General features: G+C 28.4%; 1 protein-coding gene across 1 annotated transcript; it reads right to left on the bottom strand.

Annotated features, from left to right (window-relative positions):
- Window positions 1-43: 43 nt before the first annotated feature.
- Window positions 44-6,191, bottom strand: LOC122538673 (cGMP-dependent protein kinase, isozyme 2 forms cD5/T2). The gene is made up of 8 exons (XM_043672970.1): window positions 5,949-6,191; window positions 5,798-5,861; window positions 4,877-5,049; window positions 3,922-4,068; window positions 2,664-3,110; window positions 1,489-1,788; window positions 1,091-1,153; window positions 44-1,014 (listed from the first exon to the last, which is right to left on the bottom strand). The coding sequence occupies exons 1-8, from the start codon at window positions 6,176-6,178 to the stop codon at window positions 849-851; spliced, it is 1,590 nt and encodes a 529-aa protein (XP_043528905.1). The 5' UTR covers window positions 6,179-6,191; the 3' UTR covers window positions 44-848.
- Window positions 6,192-27,583: the final 21,392 nt, after the last annotated feature.

The following is a 27,583-nucleotide window of genomic DNA, read 5'->3' on the forward strand; positions in this document are numbered from 1 at the left end:
TTTTTTATCTAAACGTACGTATAAACAATAATCAACTATGCGCTAGCTTTAATAAAACTTTATTTATAATCGATATACATTTGATTTTTAAGTATATATATTTTCATATATTTATTTATTTATTTATAGTCAATTATTTACAGGAGTCACGTTTTTGCGTAATTAATTAGAATAGAATTATTACAATAAACTATAAAGTAAATCAAACAACAATGAATCGGACGTTACAAGCATCCGATATGGTTTATACTGAGAAATCGTGTGTGTTTCATGAGTTCGATGGCAAGATGTTTCTTATAACTTCAACTGACCGAACATAGTGCATGCTCGCATGGATGCTCCGTACACACGTATCATATTCGATATTTTACCTTCGTTAGGTATGGCACTTGACGCATTCGTGCGCGTCTCACGATGCCACGTTCAAGTCCTGTAATATTTATCGAACGCGAGCTCGTGTGCGTAAAGATTTTTCTAAATTAAACGCATGCTTAATTTACGTCAATAATCTTTTTGACGACGTTTTGAAAGAAATTCATACACCACTTCAGATAATACGGTAAAAAAAAGATCTCTGTCTATCATTAACGAATCGTTCAAATCTATAAATTATTCAACGGCCTAATTCTTATCGCAGGCCAATTTTGTCTTTCCTTGCAGTATGTCATTCGATGATCGATGTTATTTTAACAAACATCCAAGCATCGTATAGTATTAGCTCGTTGAATAAGTGTAGATGCTGATAGTTCTCCACTCCGATCTTTCGAATTATCTTGCAATTCTGGAAATCTTCAAGATGTTTTTTAACATTTTTCTTTCATTGAAGCGATAAATAAATTAAAAATTGATTAAAAATCATTATCCCAGCCGGATAAATCGTCAGGAGGTGGTGGATCTGAATCCGGAGGATACTCATCGAAGTTCGTTGTATCGGTGGCATTTTGAACTCTGGGCATGATTGGAGGTTCGAGAGTTCTCGCTCTTAAACCTTCCCAGTTAAAACCATCGAACCATCTAAACAAAAAGATAATTAATAAGCAATTCTCCCCATTCGTTGCGTCACAATTAATGTAAATTTTGGCACACTTACTTGTGTTTTTGTATTTCACTAATGCCACCCTTTTGATAACCAAGACGTTCCGCAGGATTGTCCCTTAAAATACATAAATAATTGTTTTCAAACTCTATTAGATGATTAATTACTAGACTGCAGATTTTTATGCAATTTACTTTCGTGAACATAATTAAAAGGAAAAGTCTTTTTCGATTATTTTTGCATAATGCTTGCGTTTTCTGCATTTTTCTATCCTCAAATTTTCTACGAAAATGTGAAATATCCATAGTGCTTTCTAATAACATTTAGTACGTGAAACAGTTTTCTACTGAGTTTATATTTTTTTTTAACCATATTTTCAAAGATATAAATTTGTATAAAAATCCACAGTCTACTAATAGTTAATAAATTGTTGTATGTAAGATAGAGTCTACCTGCATAGCTTTTTAATTAACGCAGTTGCATTTCGTGTGATTGATCTAGGGAATTCTATAGCGTCGATTCCTTTTAGAATAATGTTGTAAGTTTTCATTGGATCGCCTCCAGTGAATGGTGGTGTTCCCGTGAGAAGTTCAAACATGAGAACACCAAGAGACCAATAATCAGCACTGATGTCATGTCCCTTATTTAAGATAACTTCCGGTGCAACGTACTCGGGTGTGCCACAGAAAGTCCATGTTTTCCTCCCGTGATCCAAACGCTTGGCAAAACCAAAGTCAACGAGTTTTACGTATCTGAAAAATATTATTAACGTTTAAAAATGTAGCACTTAGATATGTAGCACTTAGATATATACAAGTTGAGTTACTCAAGCTAAGAATAGGAGCTGAAATATTATTGAAACTTGAAAAATATTTCAAACAAAAATTAAGTGGTTTTGGAGGAGAATTATCTGATATAATTAGCATTTTTATAAGTGAATGCATAAAGATTATATGAAATGAGAAAGTATTGTCAAAGGGAGAAGTATGCATGTCAAAAAATCCTGCAAGAGAAGGATTAAAATAATTATAAAATTGAAAATTAATTAAAATTAAAATAACTAAAAAATAGTTTTGTAATATAAATAGTTTAATATTTTTTTTATAAAAAAATCTTATAAAAATAGGTCAGTTAATGTCTTAAAAAATATACGGTCCTATTTAAAAAAAATAAAATTGATTTTCATATGTATATTTTCCACGTGTTCACCTCTAAAATAACTAATTACATTAACCTTTCGAGTAGTTAAAATTATGTAAACGCTCAATATTGAATGAAAAGCATATAACAAATTAAAAATGTATTTATCTTTTATTTGATAGTAATATGTTATCCCATCTGAATCTCTAATAAGTAAGTCAATTGCTTTATTATTGGTTCATTAAGATTATTTATAAAATATTCTAGCATAAATTAAACTCTCAAAAGGTTAAATTACTTTCCTCTCGAAATAAAACAAGTCCACTTTGAAACATTTTTTGATATAAATAACAGTTTCGAAAATATTTTAACTCGTAGACTTAGAGTGGTGAATTAGGTAAATTACAATTATAATCATCTCATTTGGTAAATTAGAAAATTTTCTTCATATTTTACATATTAAATTTAAGCTATGTCGAAACCTTACCCTTGACTATCAAGTAAAAGATTTTCTGGTTTGAGATCTCTGTATATAATATTTCTAGAGTGAAGATAATCGAATGCTTCGACGACGCAAGCGGTGTAAAATCGTGTCGTGCCGTCATCGAAATGACCTTTGTCCCTTAGAACAGTCCATAGTTCGCCACCAAGGCAAGCTTCCATTAGCATATAAAGATACTTTCTATCCTTGAACGTTTTGAATAGCTTCACGACGAAATCGCAATCAGCTTCACCCATAATTCTCTTCTCTGACATGATATGCTGTTGCTGTCGTGTTTCAACAATCTGCGCTTTTTTCATCTGTTTCAAAGCGAACGATCTCGTGCTGTCGCCGACTATTTGGACTAATTCGACTCTTCCGAAACCGCCTACACCCAGCGTAGCCAATGGTCGAAGATCTTGCAGCCTTAGGTCTTTGAATTCTTCGTTCAGCCTGTATGAAAATATTATTTCAATAATGAGCTTGTACGTTTTATATGTGTGTGAATTATTAACTCTTAATATCATTCGACGGTGGGTCAATCAAAATCAAATTAAATTATTCAATTTTGGAATTTTCAATTCAATTTAATTCTATGACTAATATCTATTACGGAGAATCTAAAATACAGATTAAAATTAAATACAAAGTACAAATTTTTAGTAATCTACTGTAAGTTAATATAGTCATCTGTAACTCAATGATGCCATTTTTAATATTAGCTTCTCTCAAGTGTATCCATTTTTATCTTGAAAGAAATTGCTAAAGAATAAAAAAAGAATGAGTGAAAATTTTTCTAGTCTGAAATATTACATCAATCTAACACTGATATACTCACTGATGAATATTCTTAAGACCCACAATTATGTGATATCTACTATCTTTGTAAATTATACTAATACCGCGCTGATAAGATTTATTAACAACTAGTTTGTTTGTTATTTTGCGCGTATAGGATCTCTTGCAAAGGATCGGCAAATTAATGTAAATTATTACTACTTTTCTTTTCAAAGAAAACAATGAAACGTTAGCTTAATTATTGAATCATTAACACACGACTGTACCGTAACGCGAAACTTACTCTGAAATAGTACGCTCTATTCTCCCATCCTAGGTGGTAAGCGTGAAACATAACATACACATACATGTAAAATAGGGATTTAACAGACGATTCACGATCATGATTATGATTAATTAGCGTTGATGAGAGTTGACCGCGTGCAATCGAATTACGAGCTGTAAATTGAAATCGGTCGAAACTCACCTTCTACGTTCCACGAGCTCGTCTTTGTACCGCGTACGAATTTCGTCCAGGGACGAGATTAGTTGATTGAACGTTTCACGGTCTATCACCAGGCAACTCACTCCTTCCGGATCGTCAGCGATTATATTGGCCGTCCTCAGGTCATCTCTGTGAAAACGTTTCATGTACTTTAATATTTAGGATGGTACCACATCAGGATATATAAAATACGAATTTCTCACTTAATAATCTTAAGATATTTTTCTGTTTTTCATTTTCAGTATTTGTCTATAATAAAATTAAAATAAAATTAACACAGTTTTTTAATTGCATGTGTATTCTATAATATTAACATTTTACAAATTCTTTATTATAAAAAATATTGTTTTATTTTTTAAATTTTGAAACAAATATAGTACTTGTCTTCAGATTTCTGAGTGTACATACTATGTTAATGCTCATATTTGATGAGCAACATAACTAAATTAATTAATACAGTGAACGAATGAATTTTCATAGAAACTTTATACATTTGTCACATTTTCTGAGATTTGAATGATTTTAAATATATACACAAAAACTTGTGTCCTCCATTGTATTAGGAACTTTTTTCTATTTCTTGCACTTTGATTTCTCTGATGTAAGTTCTATACTTTAGTCGTCACCATACTTTATTATTAAGAGATTTTTATGTACGAACAACAAGAGTGAATTATTGTAATTCATCGTAATCATTCTTTCTTTCTTTGTAAAAATTATGATAAAAATAATGCCCTTATGACATTCTAACGAGCTTCTAATATGCTTCATCCAATATGTCTATAGTATGCCAATTTGTATCACACAGTAGCTAAATTAATTAAGAAATTTTTTGAAAGTAAAGTCAATCGATTTCGCTTCTGGTTACACAATTTTAATTTCTTTCTATCCATTCTCTTAAATTATTTTTGATAATCTGAGAACTTTAAATAATTACCCCTGAAGTGCTTTTTCACCAAAGAAATCGCCCTTGCTTAATGTCCTAATGTATTTTTCCTCTGGGGTATCGGGCTGCTTTATCGTCACTCGAACTTGCCCTCTGCTTATTATGAAAAATGTGTCTCCTCTTGCTCCTTGTCTGATTATATAATCTCCATTGTTGTAAAACGTCTGTCAAAATACGTGCACGATATTCAGTACATATAAAACTGTCCAATCAAAAGTAACATTATTGACAAACTGAGAATTTCTATGCATATATAAGTAATTTTAAAATTAAGTAATTATAGTAAGAGATAGAGATGATGTGGTAGAATATTTGATATGTAAAGTAATTTTTTACCGAGATTCTATTTTTTGAATTGTATCCTCAAAAATACTGGATTGTGGACTTCACAAGCAGTTTTATTAGGAATTTCGTGATTAAAAGTGCTGTTAAATAACATTTATTAGACATTTAAAGCTTGAAGTTTGTCGAATTCATGTTTCGTCAATTGTCAAAGTTATATCACGTGTCACAAAATCGAAACGAACCATGAATGATCATCATAACAAATTCTTTGCAAAATTTAAAACTTCTTGGAAACTTAAAACTTAAAACTTAAAACTTAACGAAATAAAACACTCGTAACACATAATGTAGATTTTTGAAAAACTACATTAAAAGGACAGACAGCCTCATGTTAAAGATTTATATTAGAAAATACGAACAATAGATTACAAAGTTATTAACAACGAATCAATTAAAAATTTCGATTATAATTAATACAAAATTGTTTTGAAACAGACAACGTGTATCGAATTTAATTAATATCATTTACACAAGATCGTACATTGAATTACGAACGTTGTCATCATCTCTAATAATCCAATATGCATAAAAATCCGCAGTTTCAGTCATCAGAGTATCGAAGTTTACCTCTTCCAGCACGTCTGAAATTTTTATTAAAGTCTCCTCGGGCAAATTCTTGAAGATAGGAACACTGAAACAGAAGGAGATTCACACCGTTTGTTAAACGTTCCCTTGTTCATTTAAGTCTTGTACGACTATTGTATGGAAATGATTTTACCTCTTTAAGAAGTCTGTATATTCGGCCTGCCGCGAAAGGCCAGTCCTCATCATGATCGTTTGGAAACATTGTCGATCGATGGCCCATAGTTGACAATCTGTGGCTGCTGTTATCGTTGCTGTCCTCTTGCAATTGTAAAGAATTGCCAATTCGCCGAGTACCTTGCCCGGCGCCAGAGTGCTCAAATATTTGCCATCACGCGATACCTCCACTTTACCCTCTGCAAACATGATTAAATAATTAGTACTTGATGAGGATTTGTCGAGATATTATGCGTTTCAAATATTTATGAACATCAGCAGAGAAAGAGAACCTAACAAAATTTATCTTATTTATTATATATTGTAATATACTTTATTTTAAATATTTTATATGCATAGGTATTTTTTTATATATCACATGCATTTTTGCAACTCGCAATTCTCTATAAATGTATAAAATCCGCAGCTTACTTATTAATTTATCATTTTTCTGTCCCACAACTGGAAGATTTTTATGCAAATTCATATTTTTGAGAGTAGCATTAAAAAAGTAGTACAAACTTGTTTTACACGCCAAATGTTACAGGTAGCATCATAGTTTGGATATTTTATATATTTTGTTGCATTTATATACTTAAAAATTTTTTACAAATGCACAAAGATCCACTCTGTCTGTCTATAACGTGTACTATTATTAATAGAGCGTCACTTTTCATAAAAGCAGAAAAATTTTTCTTGGTACTAAATTAAATAAAAATAAACGTCGCGTTTATTTTTCGGCTATTTTCAAAAGTAACTTTCACGAAGGGTTGGTACATTCTGTCAAGAATAGTTAATTTACAAAATACGATCTCGCAGATTCAACGACTATGAATATTATTATTATATTTAAACTTATAATATGTTTTTCCACAGTGACCACTAAAGTCACACACGCAGTAGATACCGTCGCAAAATGAACATTTCTTGTTACTTTGTTGAAATCATTTCTCAACACTTCTTTCCTAATAACGTGAAAATGAAAGTCTTCCAATAACGCAGGTCATCGGTTTTTCACAAGCTGTTCGCGCCAGCAAATGATCAACCGTATTTATGCACGTTCAAACCTGAGACGAATTATGCAATATTATCAGCTGACACGCAGTCGCATTGGCGCGAAATCGATTATTTCATAATTCAAGTAATAATTCTGTCGGTTGCAGCACGATTGCACAGACGTGAATTTTTCGTGTTCGATCCAGCTGCGAATAGAGCGACTGACGAAGTCGAAGGACCACTGACATTTTGACTACGATCGGCCGGGCAAGATCGTTCGTTGTCGATCGTGTTTGACGGGGCGAATAGTTTAATTACAACACGTGACATTTATCGAGAATTGTCTTTGAGAAAAGGTTACTCCAAGAGATGCCACTTTTCTCGTTGTGCAGATCCGTAAATCTCGCAACTAAATTGAATCCAAGTCCCCTAATGTTCGACTCGCGAAAAGTAATATTTGAATCGCACGACACTGCTTAAAGTAATTGTAAACAGTGATATAAATTCAATTATTTCGTATCCGCGGATTTATTATTATAAATTCCAGAATAAGTCGTTTTAGAAGCTAGGATCTTTTGTATCTTATTTCTAACACTTCAAGCTGCTATTTAAAACAAAAAAAAATCGATTTTTTGAAAATTTCAAACTGTCCTGACTCCTTAAATATAAGGGAGTGTTCTAGTGTGAAAAAATCGTGTTTTGAAAGAATCGATTTTTTTTTTCTTGCATGTTCTTAAAGGAGCATAAGTTTCAAAAATAAATCTCTGTAACCTTACATGCGAACTCCTAAAATTATTGAAGTTATGGTTGACGACCAGCGTCATTGTTACCGCAATATTAAACTTTAAGGGCATTTTTCTGGAAACTATGTTTCTCAGAATGGTGTCCGTGATATCTCAAAATCTACTTGACCGATTGACTCAAAATTTCAAGTACGCATTTAGTACACGTGTGACTATAGTCCCTACCAGAATCGACCAAAAAATTTTATTCTTTTATATTTTTTTTTAGGCTTCCAAAGTTTAATAAAAACGAAAATCGATAATCGAACTTCAAGGTATTGCCACTTTTTTAATTACCGACTTCTTTTTTTTGTTTTGGTACCTGCTATAACCAAACTCGTACTAATTAAGGAACATTCACGGTTTTTTTATTTCCGACAAGCAGAATGGCCGGAATTATGGGACAAGCTTTTTCAAGAGCGACTATGTTCGAGGGTATGCCACTAATTTCAACTTTTTTTTGTCCCAAAAAAATTTTGAAACGTCGTTGAAATACGTACAAACAAACCTTGTCAATTTGACTGTAAAATGTGTAATAGCTTCTTTGCAAAAAATTCCCCGAACAAAAGTTAAAAAAAAAACACGCACTTCACACTAGAAACACCCCCTTGAAAGCTGAAAAAATATTGCAATTTTCCTGGATCCGGTCACATCAAGGAATTGAAAGAAATGAAAAAGCTGACTCCTCAGCCAAAGAAGCAACAACTGACCAAACAACCAAGAAACCAACATCCCAATCTACACACCAAGACCTATTAGCTTCAACGACCAAAGCGGAAAGAGAAGAATGGAACAGAATTTAGACTACGACAAATAGAACCAAAATACACGACATAGCACACCATTTCTATCGAAAAAATATACCAAACAACAATATAAGCAGAAAAGAAAGGATAGCTATGACTAGACTCCGAATCGGACACTCCAACATCACACACGAATACCTCCTAAGCAAAACAGAACCACCTTTCTGCAACACCTGCAACCAACAAATCACCACCCAGCAGTTGCTATGCTATGAATGCAGAAAATACTAAAACATAAGAAGTGAATACGGATTAAACCAAAATATCGCTCTAACCTGCCAGAAACAAAACGTTATCAACTATCTGAAGGAGAACCAATTACTAGACCAGTATACAAAGAGACAATCTCAGCACGTCGCTAAAGACCCTTTAAAAAAAAAAATATTGCAATTTTGGGACAAAGAATTCTTCAAGTGGAGGAAAGACAGAAACGAGGAATTGCATAACTGGGGTGGATTGTTTACTGTCGGCAAACAGTGACATAAACGGTCTAATCGGAGGAGCAAGAACGTGGACGAAATCAAGTAAACAATGCACACGTTAACGGTAAGCGAACAGAAAGCTGCACAGGTACCGGATGCTTTTTATGAATAGGCCCATTGTGCGCCAAGGGATTCGGTCTGAGATAACTGCGTACGTTCATCGCATCCGGTACGCATTCGCGTCGACACGTTGAAAAAATGTTGATTGCCATACCGGCGAAGGCAATCTTTACACCGCCGTGTGTGACGTAATTCTGGCCGTTGACCGAAAAATTGCCGATAAACAGGTGTACGAAACATCCCTTTCGATCATTGTGTTATATATTTCTATTTATGTCGATTTTTGTGAATTACATTTCAGTCCACCGCTGAATGTATGTGTTATATATACAGTGAGAGACAAAAGTGTTCGTGCACTTGGTAATAAAATAAAAACATTTTTTTTTCGATTCCGCCAAACTAGAGGAAATGTTAGCCCCAGCAAAAGAAATAATAAATAAAAAAAATCCTTCACACTCCCAATTAAACTACTCCCAGATGAAGAGCCTCTTCCGAGACACTTTTAGATCAGCACACCCATTGGAAATCGCAAAAAAACTACAGCGATAACATTGTTAAAACTCTTGAAGAGATCTACCCCTGTCTAAAAGAAAGAAGCATAAAAAATAGAATACATCGAGTTTGCAAAAAGTGCTCACCAAGCCGACTGAGTCACCTGAATCGTCACTTGGCTGCTCATCTGAATCCGACATCGAAATTTCATAAGAGCCATAATCGCAGCATAATCCAAATACATTACGAAAACAATAATACCGTGGAACATAAACGGTTACTATACCCATTACGAACAACTCCAAATTCTCATAAATAATTCCAGCCCTGATATTATCTGCCTTCAAGAAACAAATTTCAAAAAAAAATCACCAACCTACACTAGAACACTTCAACACCTTCGTCAAAAACCGGGTAAACGAAAACTACGCCAGCGAAGGAGTGGCCACTGTAATTTCGGACAAATATCATTCTACTGAAATCCTATTAAATTCAAAACATGGAAGAATGCAACACCACAGAAACCCAAAGACGGAAATACGGAATCAACGCAAATATATAAACCTGACTTCTCAAAATGACATACAAAAAGTATTAAAACATCTCAAAAACATAAACATATCTAATGGCACCGTCGTCGATGCGACGTTAAAGAAAAATAGAAGAAGAAGATGAAGAAATAAAAACAGCAATATTTTCTAATTTATTAGATATATTTATGTAAATGTGATTATGCATCACACTAACATTAACAAATATATACAGAAAAAAATTTAACTATATTACTGTGTAACTTGTAATGATACAAAAAATATACAGGATCGTAACAATTCGTCAGGACAAAAGTATTCGTACAGTATTACTTTTGTTCACAAAATATAAGACATACGTTGAAATCCAAACATTTTAGTCAGAGTAGACATTGTAATTTGATAATTCGAAGTCAGTCGTTATGACAACACGTTGTAATTAAATAATTTGCAATATGGGACGAAAGTGTCAAGAAACGTCATTAGAAGGGCGAAAAATTATAATTGATTTACATCGAGGAGGAGAATCTTATGCAAATATTTCAAGTCGCTCGATACAAAGTATAATAAATAAATATAAAGAAGATGGAGTTGCAAAATTTGCCAAGTTGTGGCAAGCCTAGAATATTAAGTTCGAGGGACGAACGAAATATTGTTAGAATTATTATGAAAAAACAAGAGACAACTACATCTGAAATTGCGACAGAAATCGAGAAAAGAATGCAAAATAATATACATCCAAAAACAATACAAAGAGTATTGCATAGGGCTGGATACAGGGTAGCAAGAAGGAAACCAAATAAATAAAAAGGAAAGACTAGAATTTGCCAAACAGTATATAAATGTTAATCCTGATTTTTGGAATAATGTAATATAATAATATTCTTAATGATATTTGGAATAATGTAATATTTTTAATAATAATTCTTCTATAATATAATGTAATATTCTAATAATGTAATATAATAATATTCTTAATAATATAATAATATTCTTAATAACATAATATAATAATATTCTTAATAACGTAATATAATAATATTCTTAATAATGTAATATAATAATATTCTTAATTTGGAATAATGTAATATTCTTAATAATAATTCTTCTATAATATAACGTAATATTCTTAATAATGTAATATTCTTAATAATAATTCTTTTATAATATAATGTAATATTCTAATAATGTAATATAATAATATTCTTAATAATGTAATATAATAATATTCTTAATAATATAATATAATAATATTCTTAATAATGTAACATAATAATATTCTTAATAATGTAATATAATAATATTCTTAATAACGTAATATAATAATATTCTTAATTTGGAATAATGTAATATTCTTAATAATAATTCTTCTATAATATAAAGTAATATTCTTCTATCTCGGACGAGAAATTTAATATTAAAGTAATCGAAAGTCAAAATTTCAAGTAATACTGTACGAATATTTTTGTCCTGACAAATTGTTACTATCTTGTAAATTTTGTATCATTGCAAGTTACACAGTAATACAGTTAAGTTTTTTCTTCGTATGTATTTGTAATGTACGATACATAATCACATTCACATAAATATATCTAATAAATTAGAAAATATTGCCAAACGTACGAATACTTTTGTCGACAGATCGTAATAGAATATAAATTAATCGCTCAATGATGTAAAAATTGATTGATCGACGATTAGAAAAATTAATCAAAAAAATAGTAAATAAAGGGTACATATGAAAAATGACGGTCTGAAACGTCGTATCAATGTCTTAATAATCACTTCGTTCAACGCGAGCAGATAACTTATGTACAATATAAGTTTTATCAGATTGTCCTTTTTTTTTTTCTCGTTAACCCTTTCGATGTTGTGTGAGATAAGTGAGAGTGGGTCGGTGAAAATCTGCGAATTGATTAACTAACGGCGTAGTATGCTCGCGTTGGAATCCCGAGAAACCTGTACCCCGTTCGCGACAATGCTTTCACTGTGAATAAATCAGCTTCATCCCAGCTCGTTGGATCGTTTCTTCTTTTCTAGGAAAAGCGCGCGAGCCCCGGCGCAGAAATAGATTCAGGAAGGGAGAATAATTGTTAAATGAAAGCGATTAGCCAATCGTAGCCGGCCATTGCCGCTATAAATGTTCATCGCCAGCCGGTGATAATCGGTCGGCCCGATGGGAACATTGAAATATTGCAAGCTGAAATATTACCGATGCGTGTGAGAACGAGAAGTCTCGCGGGAGAGATTTATGAACGTGAGCTCTTCCATGATAAATGACACTCGGCCTTCTTCAGGCGTTGGGAAACGTTCAATTCATTTTCTGGGTTACTTTCTACATTTTCTGCTCGCGGTGATTGCTTCTGCTCGTTAACAATTTTGCCTAACAATTTAATCGCCAAGGTTTGGAAATGAACGAGGAATAAAATAATTTGTCTTAATTGCTTTAACCCTCCGTAGAGAGAACCGAAATTAATTGAAGTTGATCAGTTTTACTTCTGGCTGATAAAGCGTGATTCGTTGACAGCGAGAAATAAATATTAAATTCAATAACATGTGATTTAGTATTTTTATGTTTTTATGTTTTATAAAGTTAATATACATACAATCATTCGTGTTCATTTTATATTATTTATTTCGCTCTGAGCGGAATTTCACTCGCGAATTTATTAACTAACAGTAAATTTTTATTTCTCCCAAAGATTGATTGTACAAGATAGTATAGTTGAGAAATTTTTTTAAAGTGTAGAAGAATAAAAAATGAACGCGAATATATATATATTTTTTATTTTTATATATAATTTTATATATTTATATATATAAATTTATATATATATATATAATTTTATTTATTTATATATATAATCCTTGCCTAGGCTGCTTAGGATGGCTTCCGGTTTACAATGGGTCTGCATTTTTCTTATTTTCTACTCTTATAACTAATCCTTAGCGTCTACGTCTTATGAATCTAATTTGCCTTTTGCTCATCTACTTGTAGGAACTATAAGTAAAAAGAACGCGAATATATATACGATTATATATGTATTAATTTTTGATAGAGAGATAAAAATAATTAAATCACATAATATTGGAATTTAATGTTTATTTTTCACTATTAACGAATCACGTTTTATCAATCAGAAGTCAAATTAATCAACTTCAATTAATAATTAGTTTACCTTCTGTGTGACTCGAATGGCATTGTTGGAAGAGAAGCATGATGTCAAAATTCATATAGTTGCTTCACACAGAGATCTTTACAAAAAAGAAAAGAAAGAAATCAACTGATTACAATGATTCTTATCTGTGCAGAAATCACAGAGATCTCCTAACTACAGATGATTGAAATATGAATTCAAGTGCAAGAGAACACAAAAATGTTATGTACAATAAGTTCAAAAATTCATTCTAGCAAAGAATTTTATTCATATTTTATTATATATATATATATATATATGAATTTTTTTATATAATTATATATATATGCCTTTTTACTACGTTTATTATTTGAGTTATATTTTTTTATTTTGTAAGATATTTTGCAAATGTATATTTGCCCTTCAAATTTCAAGAAATCCACCATTATAAGTCCATAAAATTGAAAATGAAAATTACGAGTTCATTCTAATCGCTCTGATCGGCTCACTAATCGAGTATTCCTTCGATTCAGAAACAAAGTTCAACCTTCAACAGAGTGATTAGAGTGCTATCACCTCATTCTTTCATTGATTATTCGGGAAAATGTCACGCAGACACGTGAGAGCTTTGTTTTCACAAAGTTCAACAAAGCTCTTGGAGCATCGTTTCTCAACACGTTACTCGTTTTGCCACTCGATATCATCGTGCATATCTGTCGTGTAGGCGTGCTCCTCTCGATTAAACGAGGCCACACAGCCGCATCTTCTCTCTTCTCGTGGATCTCTTCGCGTTGTCTTGTCTTTCGCGAAATGCTTGATCTACCGCTGCGTCAGTATAATTTAAAACGTCGAAGATGATTCACTTTGCCAACGAAGTCGCAACAGACAAAGGAGCAGAAAAAAGAAGAAACGCATTTCGTCCATTCGAGATTCATAAAAATTCACTCGTTCCGGCATGGTTGAACGTGGAAAGTTTCACTGTGGAAGTTTGAATCTTAATTCTTTGGAGAATTTAGATTACCTACAGATTATCTACAGCTTCGTTTCTAATGTGGAAATTATTATATTGACTAATCTATGGACTTCTATTTAATTTTATTATTTTATTATATATTATATATTATATTATATTTTATTATTTTATTATATATTATATATTATATTATATTTTACAATTTTATTATATATTATATATTATATTATTTTATTATATATTATATTTTATTATTTTATATCTACGTATTTATATTACGTATTATTTTATATTTTATATTTTATTTATATTACGTACTATTTTATGTTTTATTATTTTATATCTACGTATTTATATTACGTATTATTTTATATTTTATATTTTATTTATATTACGTATTATTTTATATTTTATATTTTATTTATATTACGTATTATTTTATGTTTTATTATTTTATAGCTACGTATTTATATTAAATATTATTTTATATTTTGTATTTTATACTTTATTTATATTACGTGTTATTTTATATTTTATTTATATTACGTATTATTTTATATTTTATATTTTACTTATATTACGTATTATTTTGTTTTATTATTTTATAGCTACGTATTTATATTACATATTATTTTATATTTTGTATTTTATACTTTATTTATATTACGTGTTATTTTATATTTTATATTTTATTTATATTACGTATTATTTTGTGTTTTATTATTTTATATCTACGTATTTATATTATATATTATTTTACATTTTATATTTTATACTTTATTTATATTACGTGTTATTTTATATTTTATATTTTATTTATATTACGTATTATTTTATATTTTATATTTTATTCATATTACGTATTATTCTATTTTATTATTTTATATTTACATATTTAACAACGTAACCAACTAAATTAAAAATTCTAAAACTAATCTTTAATCTTAAATTACATCTTCCAATGGTTCAGTGATACTAGAAGGTTAATACATATTTAGTATTTATCATAGATAATTTCTAAATACACGTGTCTTTTATAATACGTATTGTAGGATAGCTGAGGAGCGTTATTTCCAAGTTCGTGATCTCCTTCATACTCGCGCATTCAACTGCAAAAACGTGTGTTTCGTTACGCAATCACTACTGTGTGTTCCTCTTTTCCGTTTCTGATTCTATATATATATATATATATCGTATATGCAGATGACACGTTGATTCGTTACTATATAGATATTTTATCCGAGAGAGGGTTAAGAGAAGGGGATAGTCCACGGCCGTATTGTCCCGTGAACGTTGCTTTCACTTCTTCGCGTGCATATCCTGTCAAGAACGAGCTGGTACAAAGAGAACCGGTTTCGAACCAATGCGATCCTCCATCTGAAATTATCCAACCCTCCCGCGGACTTTGCAAATCTATCATCTTCAGTTAAATTTGGGTCAATTTGAATCGATTGTAATTAAACGTAATTAAAGTTGTGGTTTGTACAGGTCGCTAAAAAGTTCGAGTTCCTCTCTCATCTGAAAGAAACTTGCGGTCTTTATACTCGTGAACGAATTTTCTCAACTTGCAGGCTTAAAATTAATAACGTCGAACAACATTACAAATTCGCAACGATATGAGGGAGAAATCTTACATTGAAAAATATTGCAAACCTCATCATCTTCAGCTAAATTTGAATATTAAATAAATTTCAACTGATCGATTTCAATTGTCACGTCTGAGAGGAGAGTTTGCAGTCGAGCAATGTTGGAAACGAAGGTTTCCGAGCTTCTGTATGATATTTTAAAATATTTATAAAAATCTAGGATCATAGATCTTGCAATGACGATTAATCATTGCTCTCAGAAAATATTTCATTTCTTGGAAAATGGGTTGGAATTAGTGGGTTAAATTTAAATTTAAATTTTAGCTTTATTAAAATAGTCATAAGAAGCTAAATCTTTATTCAAAGATTGTCAAAAATTCATCAATCGGGTCAAGGGCATACCTAATTAGTCGCTGGAAATTTTAGCTCTTTTTTTCTGAGATGAATTTTTTTTTTTGAGAAATCATTCAAATCAAACTAGATTTCCAAAAATCAAAATCTCGAAGAACTCACGAAGTAAGAAAGTTCTGAAAATTCATCTCAAGCAATGTTGAAATTTCAGCTTTATAAAAGCGTTTAAAAATTCATTTCAAAGAACGTTATTCACCAGCTATGAATATATATTCGAACACACTGCGATTCCCAAGCGAGGATTTTAAATTCTAGAATCGCGACTTGTTTCCTTTGAACAAGTGAAGGTGTTAAAAACGGCAACTTACTATCTTCGCTTATGTGCTTCGAAAACTGTTCTCACAGCAAAGCGGTAATGGAGAAAACGAGATCCCGGTGCACCTGAAGGTTAAACGTTCAACCACGATGAAAGCACACGTTCTGATAAAAAATTCCTCGCGTGACGGATGCTCGAGAAAGTGATTTCCTCGTGTAACTATAAATAACGATAGCGTTTCAAAGGACAAGGTTTCGCTGACTGACGCCAACGCGAATTTCACCAGAACGTTCGTACTTGACATTAATATTTAACATCTTGGAGGGGCACATTCGCAGAATATAATTTTTCTTTCAATAAGTTTCTCCTTTTACTGATGTCATTCAGACTCGCAAAATTTCATATAATTACGTAGTATTCTATGACAGAAAGGATTAATTAGGACAATTAGGACAATGCGTGAAATTTGAAATCTGTAGAAATCATTTAAAAAATTTATATGAGAAATTGAAATTTATGTAACTGTATTATTTAAAAAGATTTATATAATAGAATGTTCACAAGTTTGTGTAAAATATTACAAATTTATATAATTATATTATTTAAAATTTATATATTAGTTTGTATTATTTAAAATATATATATTATTTTGTATTATTTGAAATTTACATATTATTTTGCACTATTTAAAATTTACATATTATTTTCTATTATGTAAAATTTATATATTATTGAATACTACGTAAATTTATATATTATTTATATATTATGTAAAATTTCATATTATTTGAAATTTATATACTATTTAAATTTAAATTTTAAATAATGTAAAATAGTATAAATTTTAAATAATATATAAATAAAATTTTACATAATATATAAATAATGTATAAATTTACGTAATATTCAATAATATATAAATTTTACATAATAGAAAATATGTAAATGTTAAATAATATAAAATAATATGTAAATTTTAAATAGTGTAAAATAATGTGCAAATTTCAAATAATACAAAATAATATATACATTTTAAATAATACAAAATAATATACAAATTTTAAATAATATATAATAATATATAAATTTTAAATAATATAATTATATAAATTTGTAACATTTTTTACATATTATTTTATATTATTTAAAATTTGTATATTATTTTATATTATTACTAATTTGCATATTATTTTCTATTATTTAAAATTTACATATTATTTTCTATTATTTAAAATTTATATATCATTCTGTATTCAACATTTGTATAATTATATTGCTTAAAAAAATTTATATAAGAATAATAATAAAGTTAAGACCGTGGTGTATGGCCACGAGTTACTTTTACTATAAATCACACAACCACATCTTCATTTTATTAAGTATCTTGCAATTTATAAACGGGAGTGTGTATTTTATTGCACCATATGCAAGAATTAGTACGGTGGAACGTCGGATTACCATACAGATGGTAGAAAGTGAAAAAAATGTTGGAAATTTCGCAAATGGGAAGCAGATTGAAAATCTAGGAACGCACGAGGAGCTGCTGGTATTGTGCGTAACGCAATACACGTAACGCAATATACTAATGCCTGAATAAGAACTTATTCGTTTACATAAGTTGCCCCATAGTATATCTTTGTAATCAACGTTCCCCATTATTTCTAATTTGCCATGCTACTCGCTGTGCCACGTCTAAATTTACAGCAAATGCAGTGATTAATCATTAATTTCAATTAATTAATCTCGTTCGTGTTTTTTTTTACAAATTACATGGAAATTCGTCGTAAGTGTTAATGTTACCTAATTCCGAGTAATATCTAATATTTAATTTCGATTGCACGAATATAACATATAATTATTTGTATATATGATAATTGTATAACATATAATTATTTGTATCTATGATAATTATATTACGTATAATTGTATAACATATAATTATTTGTATCTATGATAATTATATTACGTATAATTATATAACATATAATTATTTGTATCTATGATAATTATATTACGTATAATTGTATAACATATAATTATTTGTATCTATGATAATTATATTACGTATAATTATATAACATATAATTATTTGTATCTATGATAATTATATTACGTATAATTGTATAACATATAATTATTTGTATCTATGATAATTATATTACATATAATTATTTGTATATATGATAATTATATTATACATATAATTATTTATATATATGATAATTATATTAGATATAATTGTATAACATATAATTATTTGTATATATTACATATAATTGTATAACATATAATTATTTGTATATATCTTAATTATACATATATGATAATATAATTATCAATATATAAATAATTAATTTCGATGCGACGAATAGAAAATCTTCTGAATGATGAATTTCGACTGCGATCGTTGCGAATATCAGACGAGTTAATAAAAATTCGAGACGTTTTCTTATTCGCCGTGAAACACGGTAAAATTTGGAAAGTGAACATAATTACGTGACTGACGGAACAGCGTAATCTCGTTACGAATTCTGGATTACGAAAGAAAGAAATTCCATTCTCGGTGCACGTACGTGACATTTGTAATGACATTTCTACACAGGAATTATTCGCGAAACATTGTACGATTGTCTGCCATTGGGAAAAATGAGACACGATTGATTTGGAATACTAAAGTAATTTTGGTGATATGTAATAAAATTCTTAGATTGTTATTGTTAGATAATAAAATTCTATCTAATAAAATTGAAAGGATTGTATCGATAAAAAGAGAATTTTTATATATTATAATTTTATTATATATATATTATATATTATAATTTTATTATATATATATTATATATTATAATTTTATTATATATATATTTTATTAAAATATTATATATATATATTATATATTATAATTTTATTATAATTTTCTTATAAAAAGAGAATTTTTATATATTATAATTTTATTATAATATAATATATCATATTGTAATTTTCTCCATTATAATTCCATATAGCACTCTATTATGATTATAATTTTGGTAAATCGGCAAAAACTTAAAAATCAGGTGTTTCAAACTTGTTGCAAATTTTTGCTATCGTGTTTAACACTTGAAGTTAATTTTTTTTTCACACCAAAGGCCACGTTTTTTAGAACGAAGTAGGATATGTAAGAAAAAAATGTAGAATTGTCTCCTTCCTATTGCAAATCCTTCAATTTCAGTCTCAGTTAATAGTTAAATGAATCTATCCTCGAATCTACTTATATGAATATGAATTCCTATTGTACGAGTGAAAAAATTATTATTGAATTTCTTTTGACTATTTATCATCAATTAAAATTTTTCATTTATTCATTTAAATTAATTTAATTATTTAAATTTCGTTCGACGAACCTCAACTTATGCATTCTTTTAATCGAAATCGTTAGAATTATACACGAGAGATAAGATACAGCAGAATTTGATAAGTTTATATAAACTTATTACGAAATAAATAATTGCGTCATAATTATTGTATAGTAACTGTATCATAATATCGTGCCCATTCTGTTAGACTATTTCATAACAAGTTTATAATATATAAATGGAGTTCTACTATTTATACATAACTTTAATGATAAAATTCGAATCTTGACTGGAAGAAAGCATAAGACGAAGCTTGTTCGAAAAGAAATTTAAGAATTACACCTACCTTCGATTATAAACATTAATCAATGCTAAAAATATTTTGGAAATTACACTTTATACCTTATGGCTTGTAGCAACGAACGATGCAGAAATTAAGTAGTTGATCTATTTTACATTTCCGTAGATACGATTTCTATTGTCTCTTGCTCGTATTGTTCGTATAATAAACGTTTACCAATTCGAGGAACAAGCCCATTCAGGTTACGATATAGTTTTGAAATACTACGAGAGAACAAAGAATTAGAAATAGAGAACGTGGAGCTATTATACGTCCAACATGAATTGCAAATGGAAGGAAGTCTATAATTGGAAACGATTGATACACAACATTCTCATTTGTGAAGATACATGACGTTTCCTTTTTCGAACGAGCGGTAAAAAATTAAGAATAAATAATTAAATTCTCTTTTTCTTTGTGCGATAGTGCGAGAAGTTTCTTTTGAAAATATTTATCATTGTTACGTAAAACATTAAAAAATTTTATTAATATTGTAACACGAGAAATGACTGAATCGCAAATTTTTGTGCAATGTCGTATTTTTACAACGTTACGAGAACTTTTCAATCAAATGTTCCAAGTATTTTTTAATATTTAATATTTATTTAAAATATTACAAGAAAAGGCTTTATTTTATGTTAAATTTATCTTAGCATGCTACGTGCGTTTCTTAACTTTCCTACAAGTGCAATTAAATTGAGATTGTTGAAATACTTTCGTCATTTCTGCGAAACATGCTTGCATTAAATATTTTGTATTAAATTTTTATGTGTTCATATTATTTCAAATTTGAGCACCACAATTATGACAGATGGTGGATAAAATGTCAGAACGTAACGCAGATAATATATATATGTAATAATGAAATATAATGAAATATATATGTAATAATGATAATAAATATGATACATATGATACATGTTAATAAATTTTTATAATTTATATATAATTTATTATCATTAATATTAGTCGATAATAATTATTATTATTATTGTATGTTACATTTGATAATAAACATGATAGATGATAATAAATTTATATAATTTACATATAATTTATTATCATTAATATTAGTCGATAATATTATTATTGTATGTTACATTTATTATCATTTACTTAGTGATAATATATACATATATAACATATAATATAATATACATATATAATATACATATATACATATATAATATATAATATAATATAGATATATACAAATATAACAAACACCTAATATGTACATAATATATAATATAATATACACATGTACATAATATATAATATAATATACATATATACAAATATAACAAACACGTGTGTTACAACACGTGTGTTATATTTGTTCATAAAAACTTTCCGCAAATATTCGAATAATTTTCGAAAGCAAACTGTACCACAATAACTTTCTACCATTAACTCCATAAAATTCTCCCTTCTACTTTGAACTGACTTCGTCATAAATATAACATTTATAATTTTAGTTGTCAGATGAAAAACGCAGAGAACGTTCGCGTGTTATAGTTTCTGTTACTCGAGCCGTAATGTTTGCAAAACAGGCGATGAATCAGACATCGAGCTTTTTTTTTATATTCTGGGTCTCGGCACATTGAAATCTCGATTCAAAAGGATCTATCGTGATTTTCTTTTGAAATTTTATACGAACAGGCAACGAATCTCTTACGACCGACATTATGCTTTCAGTTGGGAATCGCTCTCGCGGTTAAACGAACGTCTTTAGCATGATCGGTAATTACACGGTGTCTTGCGTAACTTCAATAGAAAGTTATGCTCCTCTTTTCGTTAGCTGCCATAGTTAATTGGGATAGTAAGAACCGATTAGACTGGCTACTTTCTAGGATATGCACTCGTTTGTAAACACGATTTTAGTTCCAGTTCTAACTAACAATAGGATCTTTCTCGTGGAAATAAAACGCGACGAGCGCAACTGAACCGGCAACGACAATATTTTTGTCGATAATTTTGTAAAAACAGTTATAATTTCGAATAAATAATTAAATATTAATTATTATTAATTAAATTAATATTGTCGATATTATTAATTTAATTGGTAGGTAAATAATTAAATTATTAAATAATGATTTTAAATAAAATTAAAATATTAAAAGTCAACAATTTTAAATAAAATTAAAATTTTGAAAATTAACAATTTTAAATAAAATTAAAATTTTGAAAATTAACAATTTTACATAAAATTAAAATTGTAATAAAAGAAAATTAATAAAAATTTTAAATAAAATTAAAATTTCGAAAATTAATAATAATTTTAAATAAAATTTAAATTTTGAAAATTAACAATTTTAAATAAAATTAAAATTTTGAAAATTAACAATTTTAAATAAAATTAAAATTGTAATAAAAGAAAATTAATAAAAATTTTAAATAAAATTAAAATTTTGAAAATTAACAATTTTAAATAAAATTAAAATTTTGAAAATTAACAATTTTAAATAAAATTAAAATTTGGAAAATTAATAATAATTTTAAATAACATTAAAATTTTGAAAATTAACAATTTTAAATAAAATTAAAATTTTGAAAATTAACAATTTTAAATAAAATTAAAATTTTGAAAATTAATAATTTTTTAATAAAATTTTTAAAAATCACATAATCAATTTATCCTAAGTTTAAATCCTTAAGTCTCTACTTGGACAGTCCTAAGTTCGTTTATTTTCTTCCTTGTGTTACAGGGAAGTAAAGATACCTTTTTTCTTGAAAATTGTAAAAATTCAAATGTCTCTAAAATTAAAGACCTTTTATAGGATTGAAATCTCCTCGTTGAAACTTTCTGTACGATCCTTTTTCCAAAAGTTTAAAATATCGACTTTTTTTTATTGAGCGTGAAAATACTGAACGAAACGAGAAAAATTACTCAACTTTCACAGTACAGTTCGTTTCCAAAGATCTTCATTCTGAAACATCCCTTTTGAAAGAGATCAACTAAAGACACTCTTCCTCTCTCTGCGCAAAATTTTGTCATTATGAACACTAAAAGAATTTTTCTTATAACGAAATTCACCATAGTTTTGAAAATTGAAGTTTCACGACGTTTAACAAGAGTTTACAGGTTTTTAGAGAATTTTCTATCGCGTGTTTGAAGACTTTCTAGAGCCAGGTAACCAGGTGTTCAAGGTGTGTTGCTTTTGTATGAGAAAGGAATCATGTCGTGAAAACACGAAACGCGAACAAAGAGGTCCACCCGTTACATCTGACCCGGTAGAGACCTCAAACAGGAGAAACTAACAGAAGAAAGAAGAAGATAATTCTTCTTCGAGCTCTGTCCGGTTTGTGTTCGTGTACAGGGTGTCCCAATAACTTTGTCCAATTTCGAAAATTTTCGTGTTTCTTTTTCGCAGGTATGAAAAAATTTTTATTAACGACCGTTATTTCGTATATTCAGGATAATTTATTTCGGAAAATTTCAAGGTCACCTCCACTTTTTTAAATGGAGCAACATGTTTTTTCAACTATTAATCGATGCAGCTCGAAATTTTCTACAAAAAGAACGTACTTTATCAACCTGTATGTTGAAAAATTATTAATTTAGGAGATATTCTGTGAAATAATATAATTCTGTAAAATTTAGGAAAGAGAGGAAAAATATTCTTGTGTTCATACTGTCCTCGTATTGCGACCCTTTTTATACTGAATAACGTTCGTTAATAATTTAAGTATTGTACATATAAAAATGAGTCAACAAGAAAGAATGAAATTTTTTCACTTTTCGGTTTATATGTGAACAGTAAAATATCTTGAAAAATATGAATGATATGATGAATGAAAAAATCTTTCGAATATAAATTAGGTAAGGTATCTTTGAGGACATATTGGTAATATTAACCTTGCACTTAATCGTGAATAGTAACTTCGAAAAATCCTGTAGAGAATTCATTATATATATAGAAAAATTTTATATATGTAGAAGCATTATATATGTAGAAAAAAATTAATGTCTATATGTAGAAAAGATTGAAACATAACGTAGAAAAAAAATTATGTATTAATGTATATATGTAGGAAAGATTGAAACATAACGTAGGAAAAAAATTATGTATTAATGTATATATGTAGAAAAGATTGAAACATAACGTAGAAAAAAACAAAATGTATTAATGTATATATGTAGGAAAGATTTAAACATAACGTAGAAAAGAAATTATGTATTAATGTATATATGTAGAAAAGATTGAAACAACGTAGAAAAAAATTGTGTATTAATGTATATATGTAGAAAAGATTGAAACAACGTAGAAAAAAATTGTGTATTAATGTATATATGTAGGAAAGATTGAAACATAACGTAGAAAAAAATTATGTATTAATGTAGAAAAGATTAAAACATAACAAAGAAAAAAATTATGTATTAATGTATATATGTAGGAAAGATTGAAACATAACGTAGAAAAAAATTATGTATTAATGTAGAAAAGATTAAAACATAACAAAGAAAAAAATTATGTATTAATGTATATATGTAGGAAAGATTGAAACATAACGTAGAAAAAAATTATGTATTAATGTAGAAAAGATTAAAACATAACGTAGAAAAAAATTATGTATATACATATATATGTATTAATGTATATATGTAGGAAAGATTGAAACATAACGTAGGAAAAAATTATGTATTAATGTAGAAAAGATTAAAACATAACGTAGAAAAAAATTATGTATATACATATATATGTATTAATGTATATATGTAGGAAAGATTGAAACATAACGTAGACAAAAATTATGTATCAATGTAGAAAAGATTAAAACATGACGTAGAAAAAAATTATATATATACATTATATATGTATTAATGTACATATATAGAAAAGATTGAAAAATAACGTAGATATTGGAAAATTTAACATTAAAACGAAACACGGTAAAATATCGAAAACTAAACTGACCAATTTTCTCGATCCCCATTTGGATGCACTGATATTAAAAAAAATTTAATATTAATTTAAAATCCAGTAATTCAATATTAGAAAAATTACAGTTCGAATGTTGGAGGCTCTAACTCTACTGTATTATAATTGAAGTTGATTCTTATCAACGATGAGCAACGTTTCAATGACAAATTGAACGTTCCTCTGACGGATAGTTTGTGCGATTAACAAACATTATATTTATAGTTTTCAAACGGCTCGTTGATATTCTATACAGCTGCGGGTTCTTTAAACTTTCTGCTTGGATTTATAACGGACCGTGATGAGCGGCTTTCTGTTTTCAAATACAACGTTGCTAGTAAATAGCAAGTACCTAGTTCTCAGGTCGCACTGATTTATTCCTTTCAAATTTTGCAACGTTTGATGGGAAATCTTCGACAGGGAAATCTCGTAATTTCTGTCAAATAATCAGTTCCACGAACGAGTTTTAACTCTCATTTCTTTCTCAACACTTGATCGTTAACTTGCATCACGACTTGGACTGGCACGTGTCCACGTGTATTGTAATTCATCAAATTTCAATTTCAAATATTTTCTATTCTCTGTTAATACTGACTAATTACAATGAGGTATCAGAATACGAGACAGAGTACGTAATATTATATGGAGAGCTCATTTAATCAGTGTAAGTTACTTTTGTGCTGTAAAAGTAACTCTCTTTTTTTGCATAAAACAGTTACTTTGGTCAACAGTTTGTTACTATATGATAATATTATTATAGAATATACTTATATGATATTATTATAATATTATTATAGAATATACTTATAATGTAAGTATAAGAATTGTAATTAAATTACAATAAGTAAAAATATAATTATAATTTATTAAATTATAATTTATTAAAAACTATATTTATAATTTATTTTTATTTATTATAATTTAATTATAACTCTATAATTATAATTATATTCTTATAAATAATATTACCTATAATATAAATAATAATATAAATTATATTATAATAAATTATAAATTATAATTACTAAAACACAATTATAAATTATAAGAATTATAATTATATATTATAATAAATAAATTATAAGTTATAAGAATATAAATATAAATATAGAATTATAAATTCTAATTATTAGAATATAATTATAATATAATATAGTTATTAGAATATAATTATTATAATTATAATATAATATAGATTAGAATATAATTATAATGTAATTATTAGAATATAATTATAATATAATTATTAGACCATAACAAGTAAAACTACTAAACTGGAAATAATAACTAAACTGTTCCATCGATTGATAGCCTCAATAATGAAAAGATATTTGCACGATACAAGCAACACGATACATTGACAACGACAGCCTTGCACACATTCATCGATTCAAATATTTTAAAGATTCTTAACCGCGATATTTCATAATATTTCGCTTTCATTTATATATATATTTCGAAGCAGAACGACGGACGAAACATGGAATCAACCAGATTCACCTCCCAAGACGTTCCACCCATATGCCTTATTGAAACGTATGTACACGCGAAGCGGAGCAGAGTTTCAAAGAGCACGTCGCTGCGTGTACACGTATGGCAGGTACAACACACGCGGCAGACCGCCTAGCATGACGACATAACAGGACAAAGAGTTTACGCCTCGCATACGATACCCCCGCGAGAGGTTTTATTCGAAAGCCGCGTAACTGAACTCCCGCTTACTTGGTCTAGCGGTCTGTTATCGCCTGACCCAACTCGACGATCTCGTTTCGTCGGCCCGTGGCGGTATAGAACGACGAGCGGCTCTCGTCGGTAGAGGAAAAAGAAGAAAAAGAAAAAGAAAAAAAATGTACGGTTCGAGCCGTCAACCGGCCATCATCAAGGCTTTTGCGTCATTGCTCGCCGGAAAGCTTGATTAGCCAGTTTGCGAAAGCGGATCGTCGATGCCTCGCTTCTTCTTTTTCTTTTTTTTTTTTTTTTTTTTTTTCTTACATCTTCCTTGTTCTCTCGTGTCCGTTTGTTGAACTGGGTCAATGGATATCTTCTTTCCTTTTTCCTAGCGCGCGTCGAAGACTATATATCATATATTATATTTATATTTTATATTTTATATAAATACTACTATACATTACATTTATATTTTATATATTATATTATACTATATATTATATTTATATTTTATATAAATATTGTATATTATTTACATTTTATATTTTATACAAATATTGTATATTATTTACATTTTATATTTTATACAAATATTGTATATTATTTATAATTTATATTTTATATAAATACTACTATACATTACATTTATATTTTATATATTACATTATACTATATATTTATATTTATATTTTATATAAATATTGTATATTATTTATATTTTATATTTTATACAAAAACTACCATTATTATTTATATTTTATATAAATACCATATATTATATTTATATTTTATATAAATATTGTGTATTATTTACATTTTATATTTTATATAAGTACTAC

This window comes from Frieseomelitta varia, unplaced genomic scaffold (assembly GCF_011392965.1).
Source record: "Frieseomelitta varia isolate USP_RPSP 00005682 unplaced genomic scaffold, Fvar_1.2 scaffold_1001, whole genome shotgun sequence".
NCBI lineage: Eukaryota > Metazoa > Arthropoda > Insecta > Hymenoptera > Apidae > Frieseomelitta > Frieseomelitta varia.